This window comes from Drosophila melanogaster, chromosome X (genome assembly GCF_000001215.4).
Source record: "Drosophila melanogaster chromosome X".
Lineage (NCBI taxonomy): Eukaryota > Metazoa > Arthropoda > Insecta > Diptera > Drosophilidae > Drosophila > Drosophila melanogaster.
In genome coordinates this window covers 22,852,797-22,879,885 of record NC_004354.4, presented here as the reverse complement: position 1 = coordinate 22,879,885, position 27,089 = coordinate 22,852,797, and the positions used below count along the sequence as shown (strand labels likewise).

Here is a 27,089-nt window from a genome sequence, read left to right as displayed (position 1 = left end):
AAATGTTGTTGAGGTCTGTACTTGTTAGTTTGAAATTGCATTGGAAAGTCGAACAATTGTTTAGAAGGAGTCTTTAAATGAAAGCCACCGACAAAAATGGTGTTTGTAAAATTATTTTGTTTCGTTCAAGAACAAAAAAAGAAATAGCTAAGCACTTACCCTCCAGTCTTAGGGTTCTTAAATTGGTTTCCAGGGGCCTTAGTGGTTCCAACGGCACCAGCTCGAAATAATTTTTACGCAGATCCAGAACATGGAGTTTTCTTAAGAACCGGAAAGCGTCGTTTGATAGAACAGTCATTCGATTGCCCATAAGAAACAGTTCCAGCAGACCGTGAAGATTTCTAAAGGTCTTCTTTGAAATACGATCCAGCTGGTTAAAGCTCAGGTCCAGAGTTTGCATCTCCAAAAGATCGACGCTAAACTCCTCCAAATCCTTAAGGGTATTATGCGAAATATTGAGGAAACGTAGCAGTCGAAGTCCTTGCAATCGCTCTTTGGGCAGCATTTCCAACTCATTGACACTCAAGTCCAGAGTGAGCAGATTGGTCAGAGATTTAAAGGCGCCCGGAGAAATTCTGGTAATTCTGTTGTTCACCAAATGGAGGTGTTGCAACGCCTGAAAGGCCTCGAAATCCTTGGACGTGAGTATGGAAAGGTTCGTTTGACAGATGTAGAGTTCCTTTAGGTAGGGATACCGCTCCTCCTTTACAGTATAAATCCGATTAATAGGGTTGCCAGTCAAGTTCAACCATGAGAGTCGTGGTATGGAAACATCCGACAAAGCTGATGAGGGTATTTGCAGGAATCGATTGTTGGACAAGTGAACCTTCTGCAAATTGATCGAATGACGCAAGAAGTTTGCCGGCAAGGAGAGTAGCAGGTTGCCACTCAAGTCCACACTGTCCAACTGGGTTAGGTTAACGGCATTAAAGCCACTCAAGGCGGTAATCTTATTGTCTCTCAGGATTAGTTGCCTAAGATTTAAGGTTCCGCTTAGCTTAAAGAAATCAATCGAGGCCAATTGGTTTCGGGCTAGATCCAGACTTTCCAGAGTGCTGAGATTATAGAGGGCTATATGCGGAAAATCGGAAAGTTCATTTCTGCAGAGCCGCAATTCCTTAAACACATTAAGGCCACTGAAGATATTCCGATTGATCTGGGTCAGTCGGTTGTCACACAGGTCTAGTCTTACCAAATTTGTGTTTTTGGCAAAGAGCAAATCGGGTATTTGCCCCAAACTACAATTAGACATAGAGAGTTGCTGCAGAGAGCGGAGTCTATCTAACATTCCAGCCATGATGCCAACAGATCCGGCATAGCTGAAGTTGTTATGGCTCAAAAGAAGTCTTCTGAGATTTGGTATATCCAGCGTTTGAATATCCGCTGGATTCAGTTGGTTTCTTTCCAGATTGAGCTCATTAAGATTGGTCAGTGATTTAAACGCATGTTGTTCCAGTTTCCTTAGAGAACAATTTCCTAAATTTAGGGAGTTTAAGGGAAATTCATTGCTGAAAATATCCCGTGTTAGTTGCACCAGCGGATTGTGAGAAAGGTCCAGAGACTTCAGATTCTTAAGCTTGGCAAAGGCATAACCTTCAATGGCCTCTATGTGATTTCGAGCTAGACTAAGTTCCTCAAGATCTTGAAGCGGTGCAAAATAGTCCCTTCTTAGTTGTCTCAGTTGATTGCCACTTAAGTCAAGGAATTGCAGTAGTAACAGGTTTACAAAAGTGTCCTTTTCTATATCTCTTATTTTATTGTCGCTCAGATACAACCTCCCCAATTGAGGAGTATCAGCGAAGAAAGACCTTTCCACTCTGGTCAACTGATTGTCTTTTAGCCACATAATTTGCACCTTCTGTTGCCGACTAAAGGTGCGGGGGTGAACTTTGTGCAGGTAGTTGGCTTCTAGCTGCACCGAAAGTAGAGAGGAATTTTCGTCTGGAAAGATATCTTCGAGTACAGTTAGTTGATTATCCTGAAGATTAATGTGCTGCATATTTTCCAAAGTGTGAAACGCCTGCGGTTCGATATCCTCAATACTGTTCTTCTGGATGTGCAACTCTTGGAGGGAGGGCAGGGGCTCAAACACGCCCCTTCTTACCCGACGGATGCGATTGTTGTGCAGTCTCACCTCCCTCAGGTGCTCCAACTTTCGGAACATGCCTATCTCCAGATCCTGGATCTCATTGTTGTCTAAGGACAGTGATGTAAGCTTGGTGCTCTTGTCAAACAGGGTAACAGGTAGGAGGGGTATAAAGTTTGACCTCAAGTACAGGTGATCTAGGTTAACCAGGGTGCTAAAGACATTGGGATCTATGTGGGCGATGGCGTTGGACTCCAAGTAAATGACATCGACATTTGTGGAGTTGGTAAACGCATCTGCCGGCAGCTCCAGGATGTTGTTCTCACTCAGGAAGACCTCTCTTAATTGAGGTAAGTTCGAAAACACCCCACCAATAGTGTGTATGTGATTGTGGCTAAGATCCACCGTTTGCAATCGCTTGTTCTTCTCGAATACCTTGGGATCTAATCCTATAATCCTGTTGTGTGACATGTCCAGGGACATGAGCTCACGCAGGCTCTTGAAAGCCTCCGGTTGAACCAACTCTATCTGATTGGCGTAGAAGGAGAGAGTTTTTAGTTGAGGAAAGGCCCTGAAGCAGTCGGGCCCGATTTCGGCAAACTGATTGGAGCTCAGGTCCAGAAAAATTAAGGAAGGCAGCTGGAACGCACCTACTGCAGCCGCCGCTGCCGACGCATTGTTTGTGGCCAACTGGATGTCCCCGTAGAAGGTGGGTATCCGGTTGTTTGAGAGCCTCAAAATTCGCAGGTGGTCCAGTTTTCGGAGAGCCATCAGTGGAAAGGTGCGCAGTCCATTTTCTGAGACGTCTATCTCCTGCATGCACTCCTCCAGCCCGGCAAAGGCGTGCTCCGGCATTCCCTGCAGCCGGTTGCCCTTCATATTCAGCTTGGAGATCCGCAGCCCGTAGAAGCTGTAGTCATCCACCCGCACGATCTCGTTGTAGTCAAAATCAAGGGCCGTCAGCTTTTGCATCGAGCTTAAAGCACGTGATGGCATCTGAAAATATAAAAAATATATCTTATTTATTTAGACGTTGTAGACAAATATTATATACTTAGGATCAGGAAGATATTGGCAGGGTCTTTGAGCTGTTTACAGAGAAGAAAATAAATGACTTTTTTTCAGAAATTTAAGTAAATGAAGATTTTTAGATGTAGTTTGTAAGGTTTGAACTTAGGATAGTTTAGGATACTGTGAATTGATATGGTGTCATAATTTCGACATTGGTGGCTTGGTTGGCTAGGAGAATCGATGACAATGGGTCAGTCTGTTGTGTCCTAGACGCAGTCCGGACAAGTGGTGATTGCAAAGCCTTCTAATTTCATGTTTCTGTTACCATTTTTGTAAAATAACAATAACCAACAATTAGCCAACAGACTGAGGAGCATAGGTGAGAACATAACTGCGCCTCCACCGAACTGGCCGATTAGCAGACTTAACATGCCAGCAAATAATTTTTATACTCGGGGTCGGCATATCCGACTTTAAGAAGAATAAGTCAAGATTCTTGATCAGAATCACCTGCCATCCAATCGATCTGATCATATGCGATCCCTTTTATTCCGATATCCCGTTTAATAGGAATACATTTTTACAGCCTTTTCATCGCATCTTATATGCTATCGGAATATATGTACATATAGTCCACTTTTAATTTTCATAACCATTATCATTAATTGTATGTTGTTTGGCTTTATAAAACAAAACAAAAGACAATGCTAAAGTCAAGTCCTCGACTATCAGATTGCTTAAAAGTTGCGGAGTGTGAAAGGAGGTGTGTGGCCACAGTGTTTTTGGTATAGAGATAAAAATTGGCAAGACAAACAATATAATGCAGAAAAATTTAAGCGTTTTTTATGTGTGAGTGAGACGGCGTGGCAAGAAGTTGTATTGGCAAATCGATTGAAATTTACAAGACTAATAAAATTATGAACAAACCAAAAAAAAGTGTGTGGGCGGTTTGTTGGCGATTGGGCGTGGCAACACGGGTCAGCAAGCTTTCACTGCGCATTTGTCTCTACAATCTGTATTCTGAATCTCAACCTTTTAGCTTTTATAGTTTCTGAGATCTCGACGTTCATACGGACAGACGGACAGACGACTTGTCTCGACTCGGCTATTGATCCTGATCAAGAATATATATACTTAATATAGTCGGAAACGCTTCCTTATGTCTGTTACATACTTTTCAACGAATCTATTATACCCTATTATATATATTATACCCTTATACAAGTTTTGGGCTTACCGTACTTTCGATATGGTTTGTTCTTGATTTTACATCGAATAGCGGTACTTTTTTTCTAAGCGTTCTCTACGAAATACCATTTACCTGTCTTTTGGTAATCGATTGATTGCAGTGGGCTTTTATATTATTACTAACAGATAACCACCTTACATACGATGATTATTTTCTGATATACCTCACAATTCTTTTTTGTGCGGAGCATGGATTTTTATTTTTATTTATTTTAAGCCCAACAATGTTTTTAAATTAGACTGGTATTAATAAGTAACTTTTAAAACGCACGATGTCCATCAAGTCTACATTTGTATTTGAAGTTGGAATGGAATAAAATAGGCATCTGGCAGAGTCCTGAAAATCCTGTCTGGCTTAATCTCGCCTTCCTTTTGCAACATTAGACAGGTCCGCCTATCTAGGGCGAACGCGAATCGCGTCTAGGGCGATGGTAATGCCCGTAGCGCGGCGATGAGCGAGTGTAGGAGCACGATTGCGAACGGTTGCGCCGAGAATAGCGCGATCCCGACATAGAGCGGACGCGAGAGTGGGAGGACCGCGACCCGTATTCCGAGCCGGACGCAGAGCGGGACGGCGATCGAGAGCGTGACGACGAGCCCGAGCGGGACAACGTACGCTGGCTCTGGCGCCGGTTGACTGGCGAGTAACGTCGGTATTGACGCCACGGCGCCTTTAGCATGCTTTCCTGAAAGGCGGACACCCTGATCAGCTTCCCATCGATCTGCCCGCCGTTCATATGCTTGATGGCACTGGCGCAGTCCTCTGGACGTGAGTACTCCACAAAGGCGTATCCGCGTCCCTGGCGCCCTTGGAAACGGTCCATTGGAAAGTCGACTGCCGTCAGGGCGCCGAAGTGACCAAATATCTCGGTTATGTGCTCCTTGGTCACCTGACGCGTCAATCCCTTAATGTGCAGGCGAACATTGCGCACGGGTTGGCGAAATTTGAAGGCGTCCTTTCCGTTTCTGTAGGCCACTTTGTTTACCTCACCCACGGCTCTGTAGCCCCGTCCACTTGCTTCTGCTCCTTCTCCATCCCCTTCACCGCGCCGATGGTTCCACTGGCTGCTGCAATTCCGCCCATTTTGATTTTGAACGCTTTGTTTTTGGCGAGTAGGTTCTGCACCAGCAGACGGTGAAGAGCCACGACGTGGAGGATCGTTGATCTTCGACGACTTGCCCTTGGGGCCTGAGCTGCCTGAGCGGTTCTGCTGAGGACTCTTGTCGTGATCTTTGGCTGTCGAGGGCCTGGCACTGGAGTGCAGCTGGGTGAAACTCGAGCTGGAACTGGTGTGGTTCCCGTGGCCTGAACTGGCGCTTGCGTTAGACCTGACCACCGCTTTCGAAGATGTGCTTGCCACTGAAGTCTTGGGGGCTTGGTAACCCGCCTTGCTGCCCGCGTTATTGGTGACAACCGTCTTTGAAGATTGGCCGGTACTGCTGTCCCCCTTATTTTTTGTGCTGGAGATGCTAGCGCCGCCACTTGAATTGGTTTCGGCCATACCAGTGGCGTTGGCAATCGTCTTTGTAATGGTTATAGTGCTAGACTGGATGATGGCTTGGTTGGTGCCGATAGAACTGCTGGCGGCCGAGGCGATGTTCTGCGAGGTGGAGCTGCGTCTACGAGACTTGCGGTCCAATACCACGCTGCTTGGCTCCCTCATAGGAGTTGGCATGGCGATCGGAGCAGGAATTGGTACCGGAACAGGGGCCGGAACGGGTTGCGGGTGGGGATTGTTATGGGAGCTGGAATGGCTATGGAGATGGGAGTGCGATTGCGAACGGGAGTGGGAACGCGGTTGTGCCTCCGAAACAGACAGGACAGCCGGAATGGGTGCCGGCACGGGCAGCGGAATGGGTGCCGGTATCTGAATGACCCCAGGGGCTGAAGCAGGAGAAATTTTTTCGACAACCTCCTCCTTAACCGTGATAGCTCCCTTGGCGGCGGATATGCCACGACGACTCTTTTTAGCCAAACGCTTGGAAAAGCGTCCGTGATTCGAGTGATGGCAACGGGTGACGTGCCGGCGACGGTGCGAATGACGAGGGTTTTGGTGGCGCCTATGGCGACGATGGTGTCGGTAATGGCAACACGAGTGCTTGGTGCGCTCAAACTTTTTGACGGATCCTTCTGGCTCTGGCTCGCTGTCGCTCGACGAGTAGCTGCTGCTGGTGGAGCTCAAAAAGCTTGTGCAGCTGGACGATCCAGAGGTGCTGTAGCTCGAGTCCGAGTAGCTGGAGTCGCTGCAGTCTGCTTCAGTGCTCTCCGAAGCATTCGAGTGAATTGGTGAGATGTTCCTCATCCGGGAGGAGGGGCCTCTGGCTGGCTCTTTGCGGTCCTTGCGGTCCTTGCGGTCCTTGCGGTCCCTGCGTTCTCTGCGGTCTCTGCGGTCCCTGCGGTCCATGCGCTCCATGCGTTCCAATCGCTCCCTGCGATCTTTCTTGTGCGAATGCATCTCCTTGCGTTCGCGCTTAGTGGCTGGCTCGCCATCGTCTTTTGCCTTCGTCCCTGATACCTTGGTCATTTTCACAAGATTTCACTTTCACTGCGAACAAATATGACGGCCTTCGAAACTATTTTGATTTGATGCTCCGTTACTCACACGTTGGGAACGGCTGCCTTATGAAAATGTAATGGCGTGTAAAAACTTGGTCTGACAACTGTCATAAAAATAAAAGCTGACCAAGCAAAGGCCACTCAATGATAGATAACAACTTTTTTGCTTTGTGGTTGCCACCTTAGGTCACCGCAGTAACGAATTCTCAAGCAATTTAACACTAGACCAGACCACATTAAGGATATAATCGTTGTCCAACACTTCGAAATCAGGGCTGTAACTATCGTCATTCAGGGAAGGCATTCCTATCACCTGTCAACATAATTTAAATATACACAGACAAGAAAAGGAAGGTAGCATCGGTAATACAAAGTTTATATACCCTTCCAGTTACTATACATTTAAATACAAATTTGTTGTATACCAAGTAAAAACACTTTATAATTAAAAGCACCGAAACTATGATCTCTTTATTATAACTAGCAATTAATATGACATATCAAATTTTGATCAAATGAACAATGTCCGTCTGTCTGTCCGTATAAACGTCGGGCTCACAGGAAGTATAAAAGATAGGAAGTTAGTTGTAAGAAAGTGTGCAGATTCGCAGATTAACTTAACCTATATATGTATGTTACGAACTGCCTTCTTTTTTTTAGTGGCAGTGCCCCTAGCTCAGGCTTTTCTCAGGGCGGAGTGCCACACAGCTTGCAACATAGGCATCGATAACTATCGACATCGACTATCGACCCTACATATCTATGATCTCTAAAAAGCAGACAAGCAAAAAAAAGTAGAAGAAAAAAAACGAATTCAATTTACATAAACGACAAAATCTTAAAGTACTGGCACCCAACCGACCTAGGTTGCACGAAGGATTATTGCGGACATCACTCATTATCAACACGTCGGTGTCGCTTCAAACGACTAGGACAGCCCCATCTCCCCAAAGGTGAAGCATTCCGGTATGCTTTCTTGTTTTATTACACATACATATAATTACTGATTAACTCTTACATTCTTTATTTTTTTCTTCAATCACTCATTAGGCAGCGATCACCCTAGATCGTCGACTGCTTTGAAATGGTCAAAATTAGTTGATTTTCTTTCAGATTATATTTCAGAAAGCTGACGATTCTTTAAAAGTGTACCAAATACCAATTACTTTTGGTATGCGGGATCAGTTTCGCTAAGCCAATTGGAATGAAGCACACGCTTTGGGGCTGACAGACTTTACAGTTGGTCAAAGTTGGATATAATTCTGAAAAAATCAACGACACAAAGGCTCACACGTTACATAAATGCTTAAATCAGCTCGAACAAGAGTGAACAAGGTTAGTTATAGTCCAAATATGCTAAATTCAAGCGTAATGCCATACCTGGTAAAATAAAAACTTCGAACACTTGTTTTTACTAAACATAAAAATGCGGGTCACAAACACATTATTTTTATTTCGAACATTTATTTCCTAAAGTTAACATAAGTTGTTAATTGAATTTGTTTTACTTTGTTTAAATTAAAGGTCAATAAACAAATACGAAACGTTACGCCAAATATTTAATGACCACGCGCTGAAACATATGTTTAAACAAGCAAAAACTCTTATGCTAACTCTTATAGGCTCAGACGGATAGTCAGTTAGAGTCAGTTAAAAAAGAAAAAACTGTATTTAAATATTTAAAAATGTGACTTTTGTCCCACTAGAAAAATCATCTGGCCCACTGGCCCACCGACGACAATTCAGACTCGCGATTGACACCGGATTTAGTGACAAATTCAGGTAAGCGTTTCAAAATAATTTACACAAAACAAAGCCTAATGGAATAATATATCCTAGCACCAGCGGTTGACGGCCGTTGAAATAATTGTGGCAGTCGACGTCTTCAGAGTGTCCAGGGAATCTACGGGAGTCAAGGGAGGTTGCCCTGGAAGACTCCTAATCCGAGCAGATTCTGACTCCTTAGTGTAGTGGACAAGCAAGTTACCAAAATACAGATGAATTTTCGACGGCGATGTAGACTGGCTTCACGAAATATTTATGTATTTTCCTGTCTTCCAATGCAATATTGCCGGGGGCCCTATTTCGTCATATTTCTAATCCCCTCCCGATTTGGGTCATTGGACATAATCCGGGCCATTTGAGAGTAATCCCGGAGTGAACCGGGATAATTCAAACGGCCAGATCGCTCAACAGGATTCCCAAAGGGGGCCACTCAAAATCATCACCCTATCGCTGTATCTATCGATAAGGCCTTATCATCGACTCCAACTGCAACATACTAATACTTTTTGGAATACTTAAGCCATAATCTTTTTTTTTTAATGCTATTTCTTGCTGTTAGGGTATGTTTTCTTATACCCGTTAATCGTAGAGTAAAAGTATACAAGGTATACAAGATTCGTTGAAAAGTATGTAACAGGCAGAAGGAAGCCATATATATTCCTATCAGGATCCCGAACCGAGTCGATCTGACCTAGTCCGTCCGTCTATCCGTCCGTATGGACGTCGAGATCCTATGAACACAAAAGATAGAAAGATTCATTAATGCGTGATTAAGCATGCACCAATGCACCAATGCACAAAGTCTCTACGCTAACGCCCACAAACCGCCAAGAATTTTAAAAAAGGTTTTAATATTTTTTCAGCTAATTTTATTTTCTGCTTTTCGTTTGTCATTTTTTGGCTTGCCAATTTCTATCGGTCATCGATGTACCAAAAAAATGTTGGCCAAGCCCCTTCTAAAGCCCAAAAATTCGCGACTGTCCCTGATAGTGCACTTAGTGTGGGACTCAACAATAGCGTTATCTTTTGTTATTTTTTATTCTTCTTATCTATAACAAACTTTAACTGTTACCATTTGTATTGCAACTCAATTTTCGCTACTAAAATACATTTTAAATTGTTAGACACGTGCAGTAATAAAACTTAATCAGGCTGATTGCACTGTCAATAAAATGTATCTATTGTATAATAACATTAATGTAGATTACCACTTCCGCTCTCTTAATTATTTCGCTGGTAATGTTTGGCATGTTTTCTGCAGCCATAGTTTTTAGTAAATATGTTGAAATGATTCTTCGAAAATATTTTCTCGTTATATATTTGAGCGACCATCCGTGTGGAGGGAGTTTTAATTGCACTGATTGAGCAGAGTTTCCACCACATTGGCCACGTGTGTGGGTGAGCACATCTGTGTGTGAATGCCAAAGGATCGAAAGGATGCAGATGCAGTGTCACATGACATGGACAAAGCGACTTACGGCCTTTTAATTAATGTACTGACACGGAAATTTATGGCAGTCGATTTAAATTTATTGAACCTTTGCGCTGCCGTTTCGCGCCTTGCGAACGCAACACAGCCATCCAAGAGACCCAGGACATGCGACTCCGCCCTGACTCAGCCGAAATTTATGGTTAGTGGCTGGCCAGCAAAGAAATGGTCTGACATAAAATTATATTTATTTTTATTGTTGGCACAAAATGAAATATTTATGGGCATTTTGAATTCCAAAGAACAAGAACGATTCACGGTGTCCACACTGTAATCCCTGATCACGGGTCGTTTCTTGGGGGCACATGGCCCGGTGGCGCTACTGCCTCCAGATATCCAACGACACTGGCTGGTGCACGTCTCCCGTAGTAACTCATTTCCGGCATGCAGTTCCGCTCCTAGAGGCGACAGGGCCGCAGTTTGGTGCAGGTATTGGTGGCTCTGTCGCGACACAAAGCCGACACAAAGAAGTCGCGGATGCTGTATGTCCAGTTTCGACATTATTGGGTGATTTGGCTATTTGATTTTTTGGATTTGGCTAGCTTTTCTCAGGTCTAGAAATCAAGTGGCTTTTCCACACCTCGCAACATTTGGCGTATTATTGTATCATGTTGATGGCATTGTAGGTTGCCCCATATGGCATAGTGAAAGGAAAAATCCTGGCTATTAAAAAAAACATATTAAATGGTTTAGACCTGATCGCTTCCAGAACATTCTGGCCCTGAATCGCCTCGGAAGCCCACTCCACGTGACCTCCAGTGGAAGTTTGGACTTATTCCATACCTCGTCTGCTTATACATTGATTTCCCGCGCACATCATTTCCATCAGCTCATCCTCAGCAATCGTATCTTTCTATTAGAATGTTTCTATGCGTTTCCTAACTGGTCGATTTTTCCAGTTGAGCCGCTCGCCTGCAAATTATTTTATTGAACGCAATTGTTTTTGGCTTTGGCTCGTTTGTTATTCGGCGGCGGCAGCAAATTACTTTTTATGGCTGGCGGCGGGCTTTTCACTTCCCATTTGCCATTTTGCCTGCCCATTTCCCGTTTGCCGATCGCCTCTGTTGAATAAGAGGCACTGGGCTTCAATTCTGAGAATTCTGGGTTTCAACGCAGTAAATAAGATATTTGCGACCTTATAAATTTTATATGTATATTCCGTCTATATTATCAGAATCGAGTCTATTTAGCCATGTCCTGAAGTCCGTCCGATTCTACACTTAGGTTTAAACAACATATGCATATTTAAACTTTAAACTTTAAACTTTATATTAGTCGAAGCGAGCCGAACCACACCACTGTATCATACAGCTGTCACTTGAATTTGAATGTTAATTAAAACACAGATAGTCTCTATAAAAAAGCTTCTTATAACTATCGTTGAGACTACTGGAAGTTCCCACTTAACAATCTATGTGATCTATTAAGCTTATGGAAATTAAACCCCCTTTTTTTTTGTTTTATACGTGATGCAAAGTGCACTAAGAGCGTTATAAGTAAGGAAATTAAAATATACAGCCGTTGCATTGAAAATCTGATACGATGAGCACTCATGACAATTGGTTTATTGATTCGAAGATATTTTTTACATGTGCTAGCTATCTTCGCTTATACTCGAATCTAACTTTGTAAACCGAAATTTATGTTCGAATATATCAGTCTTAATTTTTGTTTTTTCAAATAACCTTACTTTCCCAATTCAACTCACCTGCGTTAGTTTCCCATTGACAATGCTGAGCGATTCCAGGCTCGAGCGTACGTTGCGCAGGCTGTTGTCCTTGAGAGCCTCCAGGTGCGAATGGGAGAACTGCAGGTGCCTGATATGGACGCCCGGCTGGAAGACGTCCTGCGATAGTGACGTCACCGAACGGTCAAAGTCGTAGATGGACAGCGAGTGGATCGGCGCCGATATTCTCTCGAGTGTTGAGCGCAGCGATATCGCCGTCGTGCCGGGGCACTCCAGGAATAGTCCTGAAAATGGAACGAATTAATCACGTGGGTAACGCCGACGGACAGGAGCAGTGTGTGCATTTCAATTAATTCCATCAAAGCAACTGTCCCAGCTAGTCGATTGCACTGCTTGTTAGTAGTCTGCCCGCAGGTGCCAGTTAATATTCATGTGTGATGTGAGAAGGACACGGATTGACAGTCGACTTGTAAATACACACTTTGGTTGGCCAAATTAAAGAAAATCATTTTGTGCAATATGTACTGGTCGTGTTTAGTTTGAAATATAGAGTTAATCATCATTCTAGCTTTGAAATTATTTATCCAATTTATAAATAAATATCGCCAAAATTAACTAGTTGGAAAGCTGCAAAAAGAAAACAGCATGTATGTACATACACGGTTAATATTCCTTGACTACACTGTATTTCGTTATTGACAAGCCTCGATAGAATGATTCCCTGGTGCCTTGTGTAAACACTTCCTGTTCTGGAGATGTACTCTTAAGGCGGTCTGATTAAAAGAGATACTCAATAAGACTCTGGGCAGTAAATTGGAATAAGATTTTATTCAATTGTAGCACACGACCAGAAATTTAAATGAAAAAAAAAAAAACCCTTTTCTATCCTTTCTCCACAAAAACCTAGGCTGACTTTTCTTCTATTAAGAAGAAAAGGGAAGAAGGTAAACTATTATGTACGGGGTATCTGATATTCGATGGCTTGATATGGAATTCGTTCTCACGTCCTGAGTGCAATAAACTTTGCCTCGGCGGCTCGGCTGATGCGTTTAATTAGTTCGCTCTACCGTTCGCACTTACCATCCTCGAACTTGTAGCAGGGACAGGCGGTGTTGTCGAAGCTGGGGCACTCGATGCCAGCCGCACCTCCTCCGTCTCCCCCGGCGAGTCCTGTGCCAGGACCACCGCCCGCCGGGTGTGCTGCTCCGCCGGAGGAGCCGCCAACTCCGACCCCGACTCCCCCTCCGCCCATCTCGGTTAAGAGAAGCTCACGTACAGAGCCTTTGGCACTGGAGATCATGGCCGTGGCTGCGGCGCCCGGTGGCAGGGGCAGCAGCCCCAGGAGCAAGGCAGTCGGCAACAGGGCGCACAGAAGCAACTGCAGCTCCAACTTCAACCGCAGGACATGCTGCTGTACGCCGGCAACATTATTGCGATTCCGTTTGTGTTTGTGTTTGCCTTCGCATTCGGAGTCTGTCGGTTTGGTCTGGTGTTTGTGCTTCTTGGCAGCCGCCGCCTCTGCATTTGTCCCCATTGCCATTTGCTCTATTTGACGTCCTTGTTGCTGGCGCTGATTATGCTGCTCCTGATGTTGCTCCTGTCGCTGCTGCTGCTGCTGCTGCTGCTGCTGCTGCATCATCTGCGGATACTGCTGTGGATGTTGCTGCTGCTTGTTTTGACGTTGAGCTCGTTGTTTTTGCGGCACGAGGTTTTCCCGATTTTCCGATTCCTTGTCCTTCGCAAGGACTGCCGCCTGTCCGTTTGTTGACTTCGTGCATTTCGCTAATAAGTTTACAAGCGCTGCTGACGTCCTTAAATTTCTTCCTCTGCACATTTTCCTTATAGTCCCTTGTCTTTCTGTTACAGTTCCTGTTCCTGCGCCTCTCGCCAGCCGTCTGTTTGTCCCCGTCTCGTTCAGCCGGTCTCAATCAGCGTGTCGCACTTGCATGGATATCCTCCTGTTTCCATATCCCTGCAAGGTGGGGAATGTCGAAAAACCCAATTAATAAAGAATTAGTACAAGCATTTTTGTGGCAATTCATTTCCCCATCTAGGAGTGGGATTTGAAATACCTAGCCCAGCCACTAGGACTGAAGAGTGAGGAAATAGTAACGAAAGGACTTGAACAGATCAACGCCCAAGATAATGCAAAAACCACTCGGGTTTCCACTGAGAATTAAAGAACTAGTTAAAAATGTAATGTAATTAAAGTGCTAATGCGAAAACCCAGTTAGAGCTTAATTATACAGCAAATTAATGGTTCCATGCTTATGTGAGTAACTACGGAGTCAGGTCCCTGGACTTACCCACATTCCAGGGTCCCGGCCGCAATTTTATTTGTCTTTCGAGCAGCCAGCCTTTGGACCGATTTTTTTCCTGCCATGTTATGCTGACAGCATAAGACCATTTTTTTTTTTTTTTTTTTTTTTTGTCGGACTGCCATCGTTTATAATATGAAGCATTCTCTGGCTTGCCTTTGCAGCAGTTTTGCCACTTTTTCTCACTCTTGAATTTCGTTTCAGTCTTTTCATTTCTATTTTCAATTTTAATGCTCGCTGCCTCCCTAAAGGAATTTGTGTCAAGTGTGTGAATTTTTTCGGCTTTTATGGCTCCTAATATACCGACTTTCCCCCTCGTGGAACACGGTCACGTTGGCATGCTTTATTATTATTATTTTATTACTTAGTCGTTGTTGTTCGCTCGTTTAGTAATTAATGCGCTTTTTCGCTATTCCCCATTCAATTCCACTCTAGGGCCATTAAATGCCATTAAAATTATGGCAGCTAATGCGCCAAATAACTCCTGCCGGCCGCCCGTCGTCTTAACCGGAAATTTCGTTGGTAAAAAAAAAAAAAATGCCAGCAACGGCAGCTATATATTAATTATTCTGAATTTCCGGCGGGCGACAACGATGACAGCAAAACAGTTCTAAATAATAGAGCAAAGTACCAGATATGGGCATTGGAATAATAGTTTTTAATGGAGATAGGACTTGTGCCTTCCCAGTATTAAAACATAGTTTTAGTGGTTATTAAGCCATCGATGTACAATAGTCATATAGGGGATTTCAAATATTTTGTGGTAACTTACTTCGTTCTTAGGAAGCGTGAATATGAATAAGTTTGCTTCGACCAGATTGACTTGAATTTGAAAGGAAATGAAAAAATGTAAGAAAAAACCTTGATCTGGGCAATCTTGAGCTTAGTTTTCATTTCAATAAGAAAATTCACATTCGAATTTTGGTTAAAACTTGACACCAAATTACTGATAAAGTTAAGTATCTAATTTTTTACGGCCACAGGATGTGTAGCTGTGGTGTCTAGTGAGCTTGAGCATTTTATTTTCCTTCATGCCGGATTTATTTTATTTTCTCAAAGTGAGTGCAGTGGACATCTGCGGCTCCTTGGAGGCTCTAACCCCATTAAACCCATTTAGAAACATCTCACCTTGGGTAGGAATTCACCGAAGTTCCTTTTGCGAATGCTTGAGGCTTTCGAAGCCCGTAACCTTTCATCCGCTATTCGCTTGGTCCCCACTGTCGCCCCTGCGACACCTGTAGTTGCCACCCCGTGCGCGATCGTCTCGCCTGTCGCCGCCAGCTATGGATGTCCTTTGGGGAATCCCAATCCGGGTCTGAATACCGCCGGCGACCACCACGTTTTCACCCCCTGTCTGGCGGCCTTTTCAATTAGTGGCCATGACAACTGAAGTTTTTATTGCTGCGCTTCCACTTTATTTTCCCTTTATTTTTTCGGCGTGTTCGTAAATCCATTTGAGTTTGGTTTCCCGAGCTTTCTTAGTCGCTGCAGCGGTCAGTTTGCTGGCAAGTCATTCCGTTTCTCAGTCGGGTTAATCAGTCAGATAGCCAGGAAGTCGGCAAGTTGGAAGTTTAAGCTGGGCTCGCTTTTGCGGCTAGTAAAAACTTTATTGAGTAACAAACAAAGGCACGTAATGCAACGTGCAGTTCGTCATTGACAAATATAATTAAAATTATGGCCCTCACAAGGCGCTGAAATCAAATATGCACTGGCAATTTATTTAACGCGGCCAAATCAATAAATCCGGCATATTAATAAATTAATGCTAAATGTGGCCGTCATTCAGCAATTAAAAGAGAATTCACTGAATGGGGAGGACACTGCAAATAGACGGGCGGTAGCTAAGAACCACAGGACCACAGGTTTGCCAGATATTCGTAATAAATAATATGGCTGCATTTATATTTTATGCGTCATGCTGTTATTTACTGAAGGAAACCAGTTTTTCAATAAAAGAAAAGACAACATTGAGAGTCCCGGTTATTTTCTTCGTGTACATACATTTCTGAATCATTTGAAATTTGACGAATAATAAGCTATTAGTTCTTTTATTGATTTATAAATATGTTTATCAAAATATCTTGGCAACTTTTAAGGACTACCGATTATATTCACTGACATGAATACCTAAGGCAACTAGGCACAAATGGTATATTTTATTACAGCACAATTTGTTTTATTTGCCAGTCGAAATTAATTATGGCTTCATTTAATTATATCCAAAGTTATTTGACTTTAAAATCCGATCACAAGGAAGTCCGGAAGTTCTATCGATTACGTGGTTAGCTCACCAATTGCAATGTTGATCACCCAGGGCCCAGTACCAAAGGGGAGGCCATAATTAATAAAAAGTATGTGTATGTGTAGGAAAGGGAATTTCCTACGAAGGACCAAACCTGCGATATGTAAGGTAGTATTTCTGTCGTGAAATTCAGATGAGTTTTGCCTCTCCACGGAGCAAAAGCATATTGCCCAGATCGTAGCATAATTGTAATCAAATCCCTAAGTTCACATGGAAATATTCTATCAAAGCCGAGTTATGCGCCTCGCACTATAGCTGAATAGCAACTAACACTATCCTTTGTTCATCGAACTGAGATCGATTCACAGTGCCAACAAATAAAAGGCCTCCCGAAAAGCGATATGAAGTGAAGAAGGATCGTCGAAAACTAATTACAAGTTAAAATCCGAGGTCACAAGGGCCAAGACACGACAGGAATGGCCGTTGTCCATGGATATGGATCCATCTGTACGTCCAACTCGGGCCGAAAGCCCAGGAGAAACCTCAGCTCGGATGACATTAGCGATGACAAAGAGTACGCCAGTCGATTGCAACAGCAGCAATGGCAACACCACTTTGCTTATTGGAGCGAGAATCTCATCACTCACACAAATACACTGTACACTGAGAAAAGCGATCGAGAGATCGAGACACTTTTTGGGATATTTTATCTAGTTGGTGTGAACTAACTACAAAGGCATTATGCTAATTGATATTACCATTGTGAAATGTAGTTCCTACAAAACAAGTAATTTATTTAGTTTAGGGTGAAGACATAGGAAATATTTGTACGAGTAATAGAGTCAACATTCCAGCTTGATCGAAAAACATAAAAACGGGGTATATACATTGTGCACCAATACTTTGTTTATGCCAAATCCCTGCCTCCTTCTCTGATAATTATATAATTGTTTTTCCTGCACAAAAGCTGGGAGGCCACGCTTGCTGTGGCCAAGCTGACTTCCTGCCCCAGTGCAAGAGCAACATCATCGCCTCCATACGCCCTTTGTCATGCTTCTCTACTTAGACTCTACTCTACTGCCATTTCATTTTAATGACTCACGTGACTTTCACGTATCTCTTCAGAACCAGACCAGCTCCCATACGAGTATATGTGGGAGAAAAAGGGAGGGCAAAACATCGTTGCTCCAACTTCAGCACCAACAGCAAAAGCAAAAGCAAAAGCAAAAGCAAAAGCAAAAGCAAAAGCAAAAGCAAAAGCAAAAGCAAAAGCAAAAGCAACAGCAACAGCAATAGCAATAGCAACATTGTCCATAGCAGTAGAGACGGGGGCACAAGTATAATCATAATAATAAAAGTTATACACCTAACATGATATTACATTATAGAGGGGGACGGGGCTAGTAACAGAAGGGAATAGAATGAGATGGCAGAGACCAGAAGAGATGGGTTCTTGCTTTGTTTCATACACACACACACACACACACACACACACACAGCATGCATTTTGAAGACAATCTCAATTGGAAAATGAGCTGAATGCCACATGCCACCCCTACCGTAGTCAAAACAGTCAGTTAATTAGCGTCAGCAAATGAAAAGTTTCCATTAGCAAGACTTGAACACACCGATTTTGGAATTATATCGACTTTGGGAAGATGTTCCATTTCCGATTTATGGAAGAAAGACTATTTTAAGGGGCCTATTGGTCAAAATAATCTTTGCACTGAAATGTCATTTTAGTGAGCATAATTATGAAACATGGTCTTACTTTATTATTTCGGTTATCGATTTGACACTTTTTCGAGGATTAAAACTACCTCCATAAAATCAGTTAAATATAAATCAGTTATATATAAGTGATCCACAACTCTTTTATTATTTTACAATGTGTTCTATGTTAGGCATACTTTAGCACTTAATTTCTTACAATTTTCGGCTGTGCGAAACGTAGACATGCGTGTTTTCCTCAGCTCCGACTGACAACTGACAGGCCATTCATCAAAAAGACGGCTTCCGCGGCTCCCTGTTTTTCTTGCCCAGATTGTGCTCTTTTCCTTTTTGTTCTACTAAGGGTGGGGTAATTGGTCACCCTGACAAATGCCTAGTACCCAGGGAAAATGCGGAAAAATACCAAGTCAAATGAAGTTCAAGCGAGGGAATATCACGTTGAAGTCATCGCATCAATTGTGATTGACAGTCGCGGAATTTTCAGCCTGGGGATGAGGCTGCTGGTGTTAAGACAAGCAATCTGGCGGTTGCTGTGGCTTTTAAGCAAACGAAACTCTGAGAAGGTATCATTTTGACAGGCGTAGGGGTCACAGAAGCAGAGGTTCTGAAGACGTCTTTTAGTAGATTTCCTTGTTGTTCGCTAACAGTCACATTCCCATTCCTATTTCGTTTCAGATTCCACATCGAAGCAGGCTGGGCCGAGCTAGCTCCAGTGGAGCTTCTATAGAAAAGTGCCACAAAAACGGTTTCCCTTTTTCTGCCTAATACCATAATCAGGCATCAGCTCGTTTTAGTTCAGTTCAGTTTGTTTTAGTTCGTTTTAGATAGGTTTAGTTTGAAAATAGAATCGAGCGGAAAACGCCGAAGGCCCATAAACTTGGCGTTTACTAAAGAGAGAAAACACAGTTGGAGCACACTATGTTGGAATACCCTTTTGGGACTGGCTGAGTAAATAAGAAGAGAATGTTATGAGTATGAGATAGTTGAATGTCAGAAATAAAGATCTTTTTTATAGATAGACAGATAGACGGTAATTATTCAACCACGTAACTTGTTAATGTTATTTTGCGAGATTGGTGAAATTGTGTTTTTCGGATGAAGCTTGATTGATTGTTCAGATATTTTGCGATATTTTGCGTTGCCAATCCGCGCCGCAAGCAGTGCGCGGTGAACCGCTGGTCAATGTATTCTAATGGAAATAACATGGTCAGTGAGAGAGCGGGAAGGCGAGAGAAGCGGTCATCACGGAGGACGGAGGACGGAGTATTGAGTATGAACAACGGGGGAAACTGTTTGTTTAGTCTAAGCTGGCTTCGAATAGCTCCTGCATGGCGGAAGCCGAGAATCACAACAACAAGCAGCACCTTTTAAAGTGCGGCCCAGAAAAGGAAGATCCAGAGGGCAGTCACAGCAATTTAAAGGCGATTAGAATTGATTATAATTAGCTTACAGCAGGAGCCCTGCCCGTAACAGAGTTATTTTTACTCATCTGGGAACATATTGTATATGTATGTATGTACATACATATATGACACGAACAAATTACGATCGTCGTTAGAAGTTATGAAATCGCGCAGGTTGAGTGCAATTTTCGCCACCAATAGGGAGCTGGAAAGATCATTTGTGGAACTAATTTTGAGGTTAGCTTTTAAGGTTTTTGATTTTTTGACGATATAAAGTGTAACTATAACTTAATTATCGATAAATATTAATAAGCATAATATGCAAATGGGACGCACTACAACACTATATATATAAAGTGAGTAATTATATCTGTACATTTCAATCGATAATTCCTAGTCTTTTTTTGTATGTAAACCAATAGTGCCAAAGCTTATTTATTATCCCATGTTGCAACTTGCAGCACACTTTAAAAGCGGAAGAGACTTCTGGAAGACCTGACACATCCACTTATGGAGCATTCGAATATTCCATTCCAACTATGGCCGAGAAACAAAACCGACGCAGGCCTCAAGTTAAGGAAGCAGGATAGGGATGAGGCTGGATGTCGATACGCCCGATTGAAATTAACCAAATGCCTCATAACACGGTGGTGTAGAAATTTCAAGTAGCGGCTCATTATGGGCCACAGATGTGCGACGTTTAGGCATTCATCGGAGTGAGTTGTTCTCCTTGTTTTCCATGTTTTCCCTTTTAGGAAGGTCAATGCAATAGTGATCTTTCGGTTTTTTGATCACTCATTGCTAAGTTCGAATGTCACGAGTTTCGTCGGCTGCGATTTGCTGAGTGTTTGAGTGTTAGGGCTCTGAATTTTGAGTTTCTGTCTTTCGGCTTTGTTTCGGGATCCCAGAAAGCCGTGTCCGCCGTATCGGAGCCGAGCATTGCCCGACTGCTCGCCAAAGATGTGCTCAACGATTTTTGGTGTTTTCTTTTAGGGAAATATTTCATTGGCTGTCGTCGCCCTTGGTCATGGGAAGGGGGGGGAGGGGCCCTCCAGAAGAGCGTTGCCTCTATGATAATAATGAATAAAAACCAAGATATGAGGGTGATTTCGGCAAGCCGAAGCCGTTATATGTACCTTTGAACTATGCAATTATGCATGTATTTAAAAACAATGAAACTGGTGTGATTAAAAGAACTAAACTGCCCGAATTTGATTAAATTAAAACTGAAATTTAACATTGTCACAAATGGCTAATTACAGAATTAGAACACTTCATAATTAAAAGCAAAATTATTCATTAATTTAAGTTTATTCGCATGGTAGCTATATGATATCGTATCACTATCCAGCCCTTAACTGAAACAGGAAATAGGCTTTTGAAAAAACAGATGGACGTTTCGTCTCGTCTGTTCATACTCATTATGAATATAAATACTTCAAATGGTCGCAAATATCTCCTCCACTTCGTTGCCAACTACTGACTGACTGAAATCAATATACCCCCTGAGAGGGTATTGCGGTGGCACGCACACGGAGTGCCTAGACCGAAAATTGTCAAATGTATTCGACGACATTGCCTGATCATAAATGTACCTGATAGTAAGTAAGTACGCTTACAAATATGTTAGAAAATATATGTACATATTCAAAATTGTCATCACACTTACCTCAAATTTCTTGTGCTTATTTTATTGTTGTTTGAATGATTCCCCCCTTAATATCTTTTATGTTTTCTATGTTTAAGCCAGAATAGCAATGCAAGATTGGCCGGCATTGAATTCTCGTTTAGTTTATCCCCAAAGAATTTTATGAAACAACAGAGGAAAGAGAGGAGCACAAAGCTACATACATACATACATACATGTATGTACATAAATGGCTTATGCTTTGGCAAACTTGCAAATTGCTGTCCACTTTTCATGCTGTCCTCGCCATGTGATCCCTTTTTTGCAGCCGTGTCTTTATTTTTTTTTCAATGGCTTTTCTTTTCTCCGACACAGACCCCCCCCCCCCCCCCCCCTTCCAACACGCTCACTTACCGTGTGGCCGTGGGCTATCTCTCGCCATACTCGTAGTATTGTGATGATTTTATCTTTAGGAGGCCCAAAGCAAATGAATCCCAAAAATGTTTCGGGTTTTCTCGCTTTCAACTTGATTCACGTCAGCCCAGCTCTGGGCATCGATTTATTTTATTTTCCTGCCCGCTTTTCCATTTTTTCGACTCTTTTAGTATCTTTGGCATGCATATGCGATTTAGTCCCTTCCATGACTCCCTGCTCCAGCGGCGTGTTGATATGTTAATCATTGTTATTATTTATGTTTAGATTTGAATGTCAATGTCGAATAGGAATCTGACTGTGCGAGTTGTGGGTGTGGTGTGGAAAGTGCCTATGAAAAGGGCAAAATTTTGGGGAGCGTATTTGGATTTTGAACTCTGATGGAATTAAGTTGTCAATTTGCGTTTCGACTTTGGAGCGCTGCCATCGGGTGCCTACATAAGGGACATGTGTAATACATATGTTATATATTATATACATATATATATATGTATATATTATATATATTAAGTACATATGTATGTACGTATACCGCGTATAGCCGACTGATCTGTTGCTTTATTCCAATAAGAGAAAATACGATACGATAAGAACTGCGGATGTTCACTAACCACACATCATGACTTTTTGGCGAGGAATACTGGTGGTAAGGTCTTACTGTGGTGACAAGGACATCCAATTGCGCGTTTTAAGCTTCAATTTACTTAGCGTCACTCTTTCCAATTCAGTTATAACTTTTTCGAATACCAAATCTGTTGCCCGTGCCAACGACTTCGTCTGTCCATGTTCTTGGCTCGTATGTACATACATACATTTTTTCGTATTTAGACTTCCACGCAAAACGTTTGACAACGTTTGTTTTAGTTTTCGCCTCTTAATTAATATTAGGGTTTTTTCCACAGAGACACAAATTTGTTCGAAAGTGAAAACTAGAACATTAAAAAAGTGAAAATAATTAGCATAGTGGGGAGGGGACATAATACGCTGGACGGGAAAAATGTAGAAAGAAATTAATTTTCATTGAAAATTCAAATGCCACTCGAAAAGGTCAGCGAAAGGGGGTGGGGTCTGAAAAAGGAAGGGAAGAAGCAGCAGCGAAGGCAAACAATCGAGAGAAAACGAAATTTTTTAATTGATTTCACTTAAATCACTTTTGCTTCACAACAACGCAGCATCTGCGCAAGAAGAAGGAAAAGTACGAAAACACATTTCGGTATTTTTTCTTATTTGTTTAACTTTTGTTTCTTCGATTTTTAGTTTTTGGGCGAATGACCGAAGACGAGCCCCGCACACTTGACCATCGCATCGATAAGTCCATACGAAGGGAAGACGGCGAAGAATGAGAGAATAGGGAAATGGGGATGATCCCAATTCGTACACTTGGCAAAATACCCTTAGTTTAGTTGTGGTCATTTTTAGTTCCCTAAGCTAACTCTGTAAATTTATTTTTTAAAGTAATGATCTATATCATCTACATAAAATTGCTTTTATTCATGAATTTTAGCCGGAATCACTGCATAAAAAATAAAGGGAATTCACCTTAATCAAATCGAAATTGAAACGCTGTAAACGACAAAGTGGCCTTAATTGGCCATTATGTTGGCCTAAACACCGGCACAGGCTCAAGTGGCGGCTAAAATTACCAAGAAGTGCGATTTGCGATTCAGTGCCCAATGATGATGACGGGGAACAAAACCATGACTGCTATCAACTTCAATTAGGTTTCGAGGAAATCCATCTCCGACTTTCCAGCTTTTCCGAGATATTTTTATTAAGCCGGCCACTCCAGTTAGCCTTACATATTTCCGAATGTTAGTAGTGTCTGTAGGGGTCTACCGAACTCGGACAAAATTGAAAATAAAAATTTTATTTAATAAGGTACATACATACATACATAGTACATATGTAAATAGAAACAAACAGCCAACGGAAAATTACCAGGAAGAGCCGTACTGCCTTTTTAAATTGAACAACTAGCAGCATTCAGAAAAAATTAAAAGCAGAGAACATCATTAATCATCCTTTGCAGGCGGCCAAAAGAGAGCATCTCCCTAATTGAGAACAAGAGAACATAACAGAAGAAAATGTTAATCATGTATGGGAAAAACAAAAAAGAAAAGAGAATTGTCGAGAAGAGTAAAAGGGTATACTAGATTCGTTAAAAAGAATGTAACAGGGAGAAGGAAGCGTTTTCAACCATATATGTATATGTATATGTACATGTACTTGTATATGTACATGTGTATATATGTATCGTGATCAGGATCAATCAGGACCAGTCGAACTGGTCATGTCCGTCTGTCTGTCCGTCCGTATGAACGTCGAGATATCAGAAAATATAAAAGCTAGATTCTAGAGACATTAGACGCAGCGAAAGTTTGTTCCCCATGATGCCACGCCCACAAACCTCCCAAAACTGCCACGCTCACACCTTTGCATAATGTTTTGATAGTTTTCCATATTTCTATGACTCTTGTTAATTTTTATCGATATGATAAAAATTCCCACTCTAATGCACCAAAACTGACACTCCCACACTTTTGAGAAATGATTTAATTTTTTTGTATTAAACCAGTTGTTTTTCCAATTTATAGATATGCCGAAGATATGCTATCTTAAACCGCCCAATATATCCTGCCCAGACCTTAGAGAATTAAAATTAATTTTTTCCCACCAATTTCTACTAATGTTCGTGAAAAATGTTGAAAAGTCTCGTCCCACTTGGACTTGCTGAATAACGGGTATCTGATAGTCGGGGAACTCGACTATAGCGTTCTCTCTTGTTTTAAATTAATGACATACATACTCAAAACAATGCACGATCAAAACAGCAAAATGATTTCTTTGTGCAGTTGCAACTTAAGAGCAATGAAAACTGAGCGCGGCTTCAGCGCGCTCTTTGAAAAGAGTTCCCTAATGCCGCGCATCGGCTCTTTTCTCTCGGCTAAGATCATTGTCGAACGCGCGTACATATACATATATACAGTACATGTATATTTATATCTGACCACTCTCTGTCTGTCGCAGCGACTGCGGCGCCGACGTCGACGCCTGCGACGACACGTTTCGAAGCCGCTTCTCATTCAAAAAACAACTGTGAACGTGATCGGTAACGGTGCGTGTTCTCTTGTCCGCCCGCTACAGTCTCTTCAAAAAAAAAAACTTAAAAGAAATGAGGGGGGAAGAAAGCGGATAAAAATCACCAACAATAGTAGCAAATGAAAAAAGTAAAGTAACACTATCATTTCGATTGAATTTGTAACATAAATTCGATATTTAAGAGACATGTGCAATCGGTCAAAACGTGGCGCATATAACTTAAAAGCAAATAGTAACATGGGAATATAAATTTGTAATATACATAAATATCTTCTGATTGTGTCCCTTAAAAACGTTTCTTCGTGTGCTTTTATTTTATCTAAATTTGACCCGATTTTAATTTGAATTTGAACAAGAACCTAAACTAAAACAAAACAAAAAAACATTCGAATGCTTATCTGTAAAAGGAAACAGGAAAGAGAGAACGAACGAAGTGAAAATAAAGTAGAATAAAATAAAATACATACTACGAGGCATGTATAAATATACTACGCTTTTGTGTTTATACTACATTGTGAAACAGTTGTCGTTGTACTTGTTGTTGTCTTTACAGCAACAGGCGTCCGATAATTTATAATCTTAAAAATATATGTGCGCCGTACATATAGATTCGCCTACTGAAAAACCCGAGATCAACTTTAAAATACTAGTACCAACCATAATTTGAAGCTTAGCTTTGAGTTATAAATATTTAGTTAACGTTATTTCACAATGATATATATTAAATATCTACAATATTTCACAATCTTAAGCTATTTTCGGTGCACATGTAGGCATTATTTTTGAATTGCACTCAATGTTGCATACAAAATAATTCTCTTTCGTTTTTCCCAAACAGGATGTTACCATTGATACCTTTTGAAGTCGATTTGTTGTAGTGTGTTTTTTTTTCGTGTGCGCAAAAGTCTTTGTGAATTATATGATAATACATGTGATACAGTTGGAGAAATAAAATAGATAAATCAACAAAATCGAATACAAAACCGTGTTGTCCTAATGAGCCTAACAACTGCAGCGAAAAATGAAAGGCAGCCAGCGACGGGAAAACTTTAAGCAACTGAAAAAAATTTAGTATCTTACAAGTTTGAACTGGCTCTTACCAGCAAGCCAATCAACACATACATATAAAATTCTTAATAAACCAAACAAAAAATTAAGCTCAACCGCCATCAAATCGAAATTCAAAACGAGCCAATTTGTGGTGTTTATTATTTATTTGTATGCTAATTTATTTTTACAACAACTTGATATTAACCCACAATCAAAGAAAAACAAAAGTGGGGAAAAGACAAAGAAGAAGCAACTAAAAGCAAAAGCAGCGCACCTTCTTCGGCATCTTTGTTTTGGGATATAAAACAGCAAAAGTAAGTGGATTGTATGTATTTTTATTTAACGTTTATGTGTGTTTTATAATGCCCATCGAATAACCCATTATTACTTTGCGCTGCGAAACTTGTTTCTTAATGCAAATTAAATTGAAAGGAAGCCAGCGAAATGTATACAGCCCAGAAAATTTGGATAACAGATTCGAAACCCACAGTATCTCGTTTCTGGTACTCCTTATTATCCTGCTTCATTATTTCCTGGGTATCAGGATGTCTCGTTTTCGTGGGCTTATCCTAGCGGTTTTTCCGGTCTCACGCCCGATGCTGACCTTCTGACTCTGCGGATGTGGGAAATCTAGCCATTCTGCAGATACAGAGCTGGCTCTTGAGATCTTAAATGACCAAATCGGGAGGTATTTAGTCTAATGCTTTTCGAAGTAGCTATTACGCGTCCAAATGGATTCAGCATGAATATGTTTGGGCTCATGCCATTGACTGACGAGTAGGTATAGTTTCCCTAAAAGCGAACTGATAAATATTAAAAGCATTTTTAATCACTTCTTGAACAACAATAGACACGTGCACATTTCTCAATCTGGTCAAGCGCCTTACTAGTTATTGCAAAAACCAATTTCACGACGTGACCACAATGGATGACAACTGACCTTAGTGTCATCATGCAACCAAAACAATCGAACTACACCAATTCGAGGCGCATTAGGTGTCTTATCGGGGTTCGCTCTCAAACATTTGCCAAACAAGTGAGTTCACGATTATGTTTACAGAGGTGAGTTCCATGAGTTCGCTGGTAATGGACATGATGATGATAATGCCGATGAAGTCACGCGGTGACTATCAGCGCCAATGTGGCAAAGTGATCACTTCCGCTGGACGCAAAATATATTGCGGCTTAAAATGGAAAACTAAAAGCAAACCATGAACGAATTTCGGTACCAAAATTTTATTCCCGCATGAAAGTGTAACCAAGTTAATTGCATTTAACCGACTGTCCAAAAAATAAAGAGCTGGAAGGGTGGCCAAGCACTCAA

General features: G+C 41.8%; 3 protein-coding genes and 1 long non-coding RNA gene across 10 annotated transcripts in view, besides 4 other annotated features; 2 read left to right on the top strand and 2 right to left on the bottom strand.

Annotated features, from left to right (window-relative positions):
* CG42346 (uncharacterized protein) overlaps positions 1–27,089 on the bottom strand; it is a 53,143-nt gene that overhangs the window by 5,656 nt on the left and 20,398 nt on the right. For both annotated transcript variants that reach the window (NM_001042838.2, NM_001042841.4), the window contains exons 2-4: positions 12,944–13,835; positions 11,885–12,147; positions 160–3,082 (exon numbers count right to left, since the gene is read on the bottom strand). In NM_001042838.2, coding sequence (NP_001036303.2) covers positions 160–3,082; positions 11,885–12,147; positions 12,944–13,697 — 3,940 coding nt within the window. In that variant the 5' untranslated portion in view covers positions 13,698–13,835. The remainder of the gene's footprint in view (positions 1–159; positions 3,083–11,884; positions 12,148–12,943; positions 13,836–27,089) is intronic.
* Positions 3,958–4,286: a mobile genetic element.
* Positions 4,519–7,074, bottom strand: CG34334 (uncharacterized protein). Its single transcript, NM_001103572.2, has one exon. It carries the CDS (start codon positions 6,868–6,870, stop codon positions 4,744–4,746), a length of 2,127 nt encoding a protein of 708 aa, NP_001097042.1. The 5' UTR covers positions 6,871–7,074; the 3' UTR covers positions 4,519–4,743.
* Positions 7,432–7,485: a mobile genetic element.
* Positions 7,728–9,619, top strand: lncRNA:CR43656 (long non-coding RNA:CR43656). Of its 2 annotated transcripts, none has more exons than NR_073669.1 (4): positions 7,728–7,868; positions 7,953–8,237; positions 8,609–8,684; positions 8,742–9,619. It is a non-coding gene; the product is annotated as a long non-coding RNA:CR43656 (long non-coding RNA). The 2 variants fall into 2 exon arrangements; NR_073670.1 differs by having other exon boundaries at positions 8,742–8,984.
* Positions 9,258–9,446: a mobile genetic element.
* Positions 23,764–24,408: a mobile genetic element.
* Positions 24,692–27,089, top strand: part of fog (folded gastrulation) — a 30,878-nt gene continuing 28,480 nt past the window's right edge. For 2 of the 5 annotated variants that reach the window (NM_001272852.1, NM_078714.6), the window contains exon 1: positions 24,692–26,079. The gene's annotated coding sequence lies outside the window, so the exon portion shown is untranslated. The remainder of the gene's footprint in view (positions 26,080–27,089) is intronic. The other 3 variants (NM_001272854.1, NM_001038771.3, NM_001272855.2) reach the window with 3 other exon arrangements.

What these genes read in the sequence shown, in the direction of transcription:
- CG34334 (NM_001103572.2), bottom strand. Translation starts at nt 6,870, where the DNA reads ATGACCAAGGTATCAGGGACGAAGGCAAAAGACGATGGCGAGCCAGCC.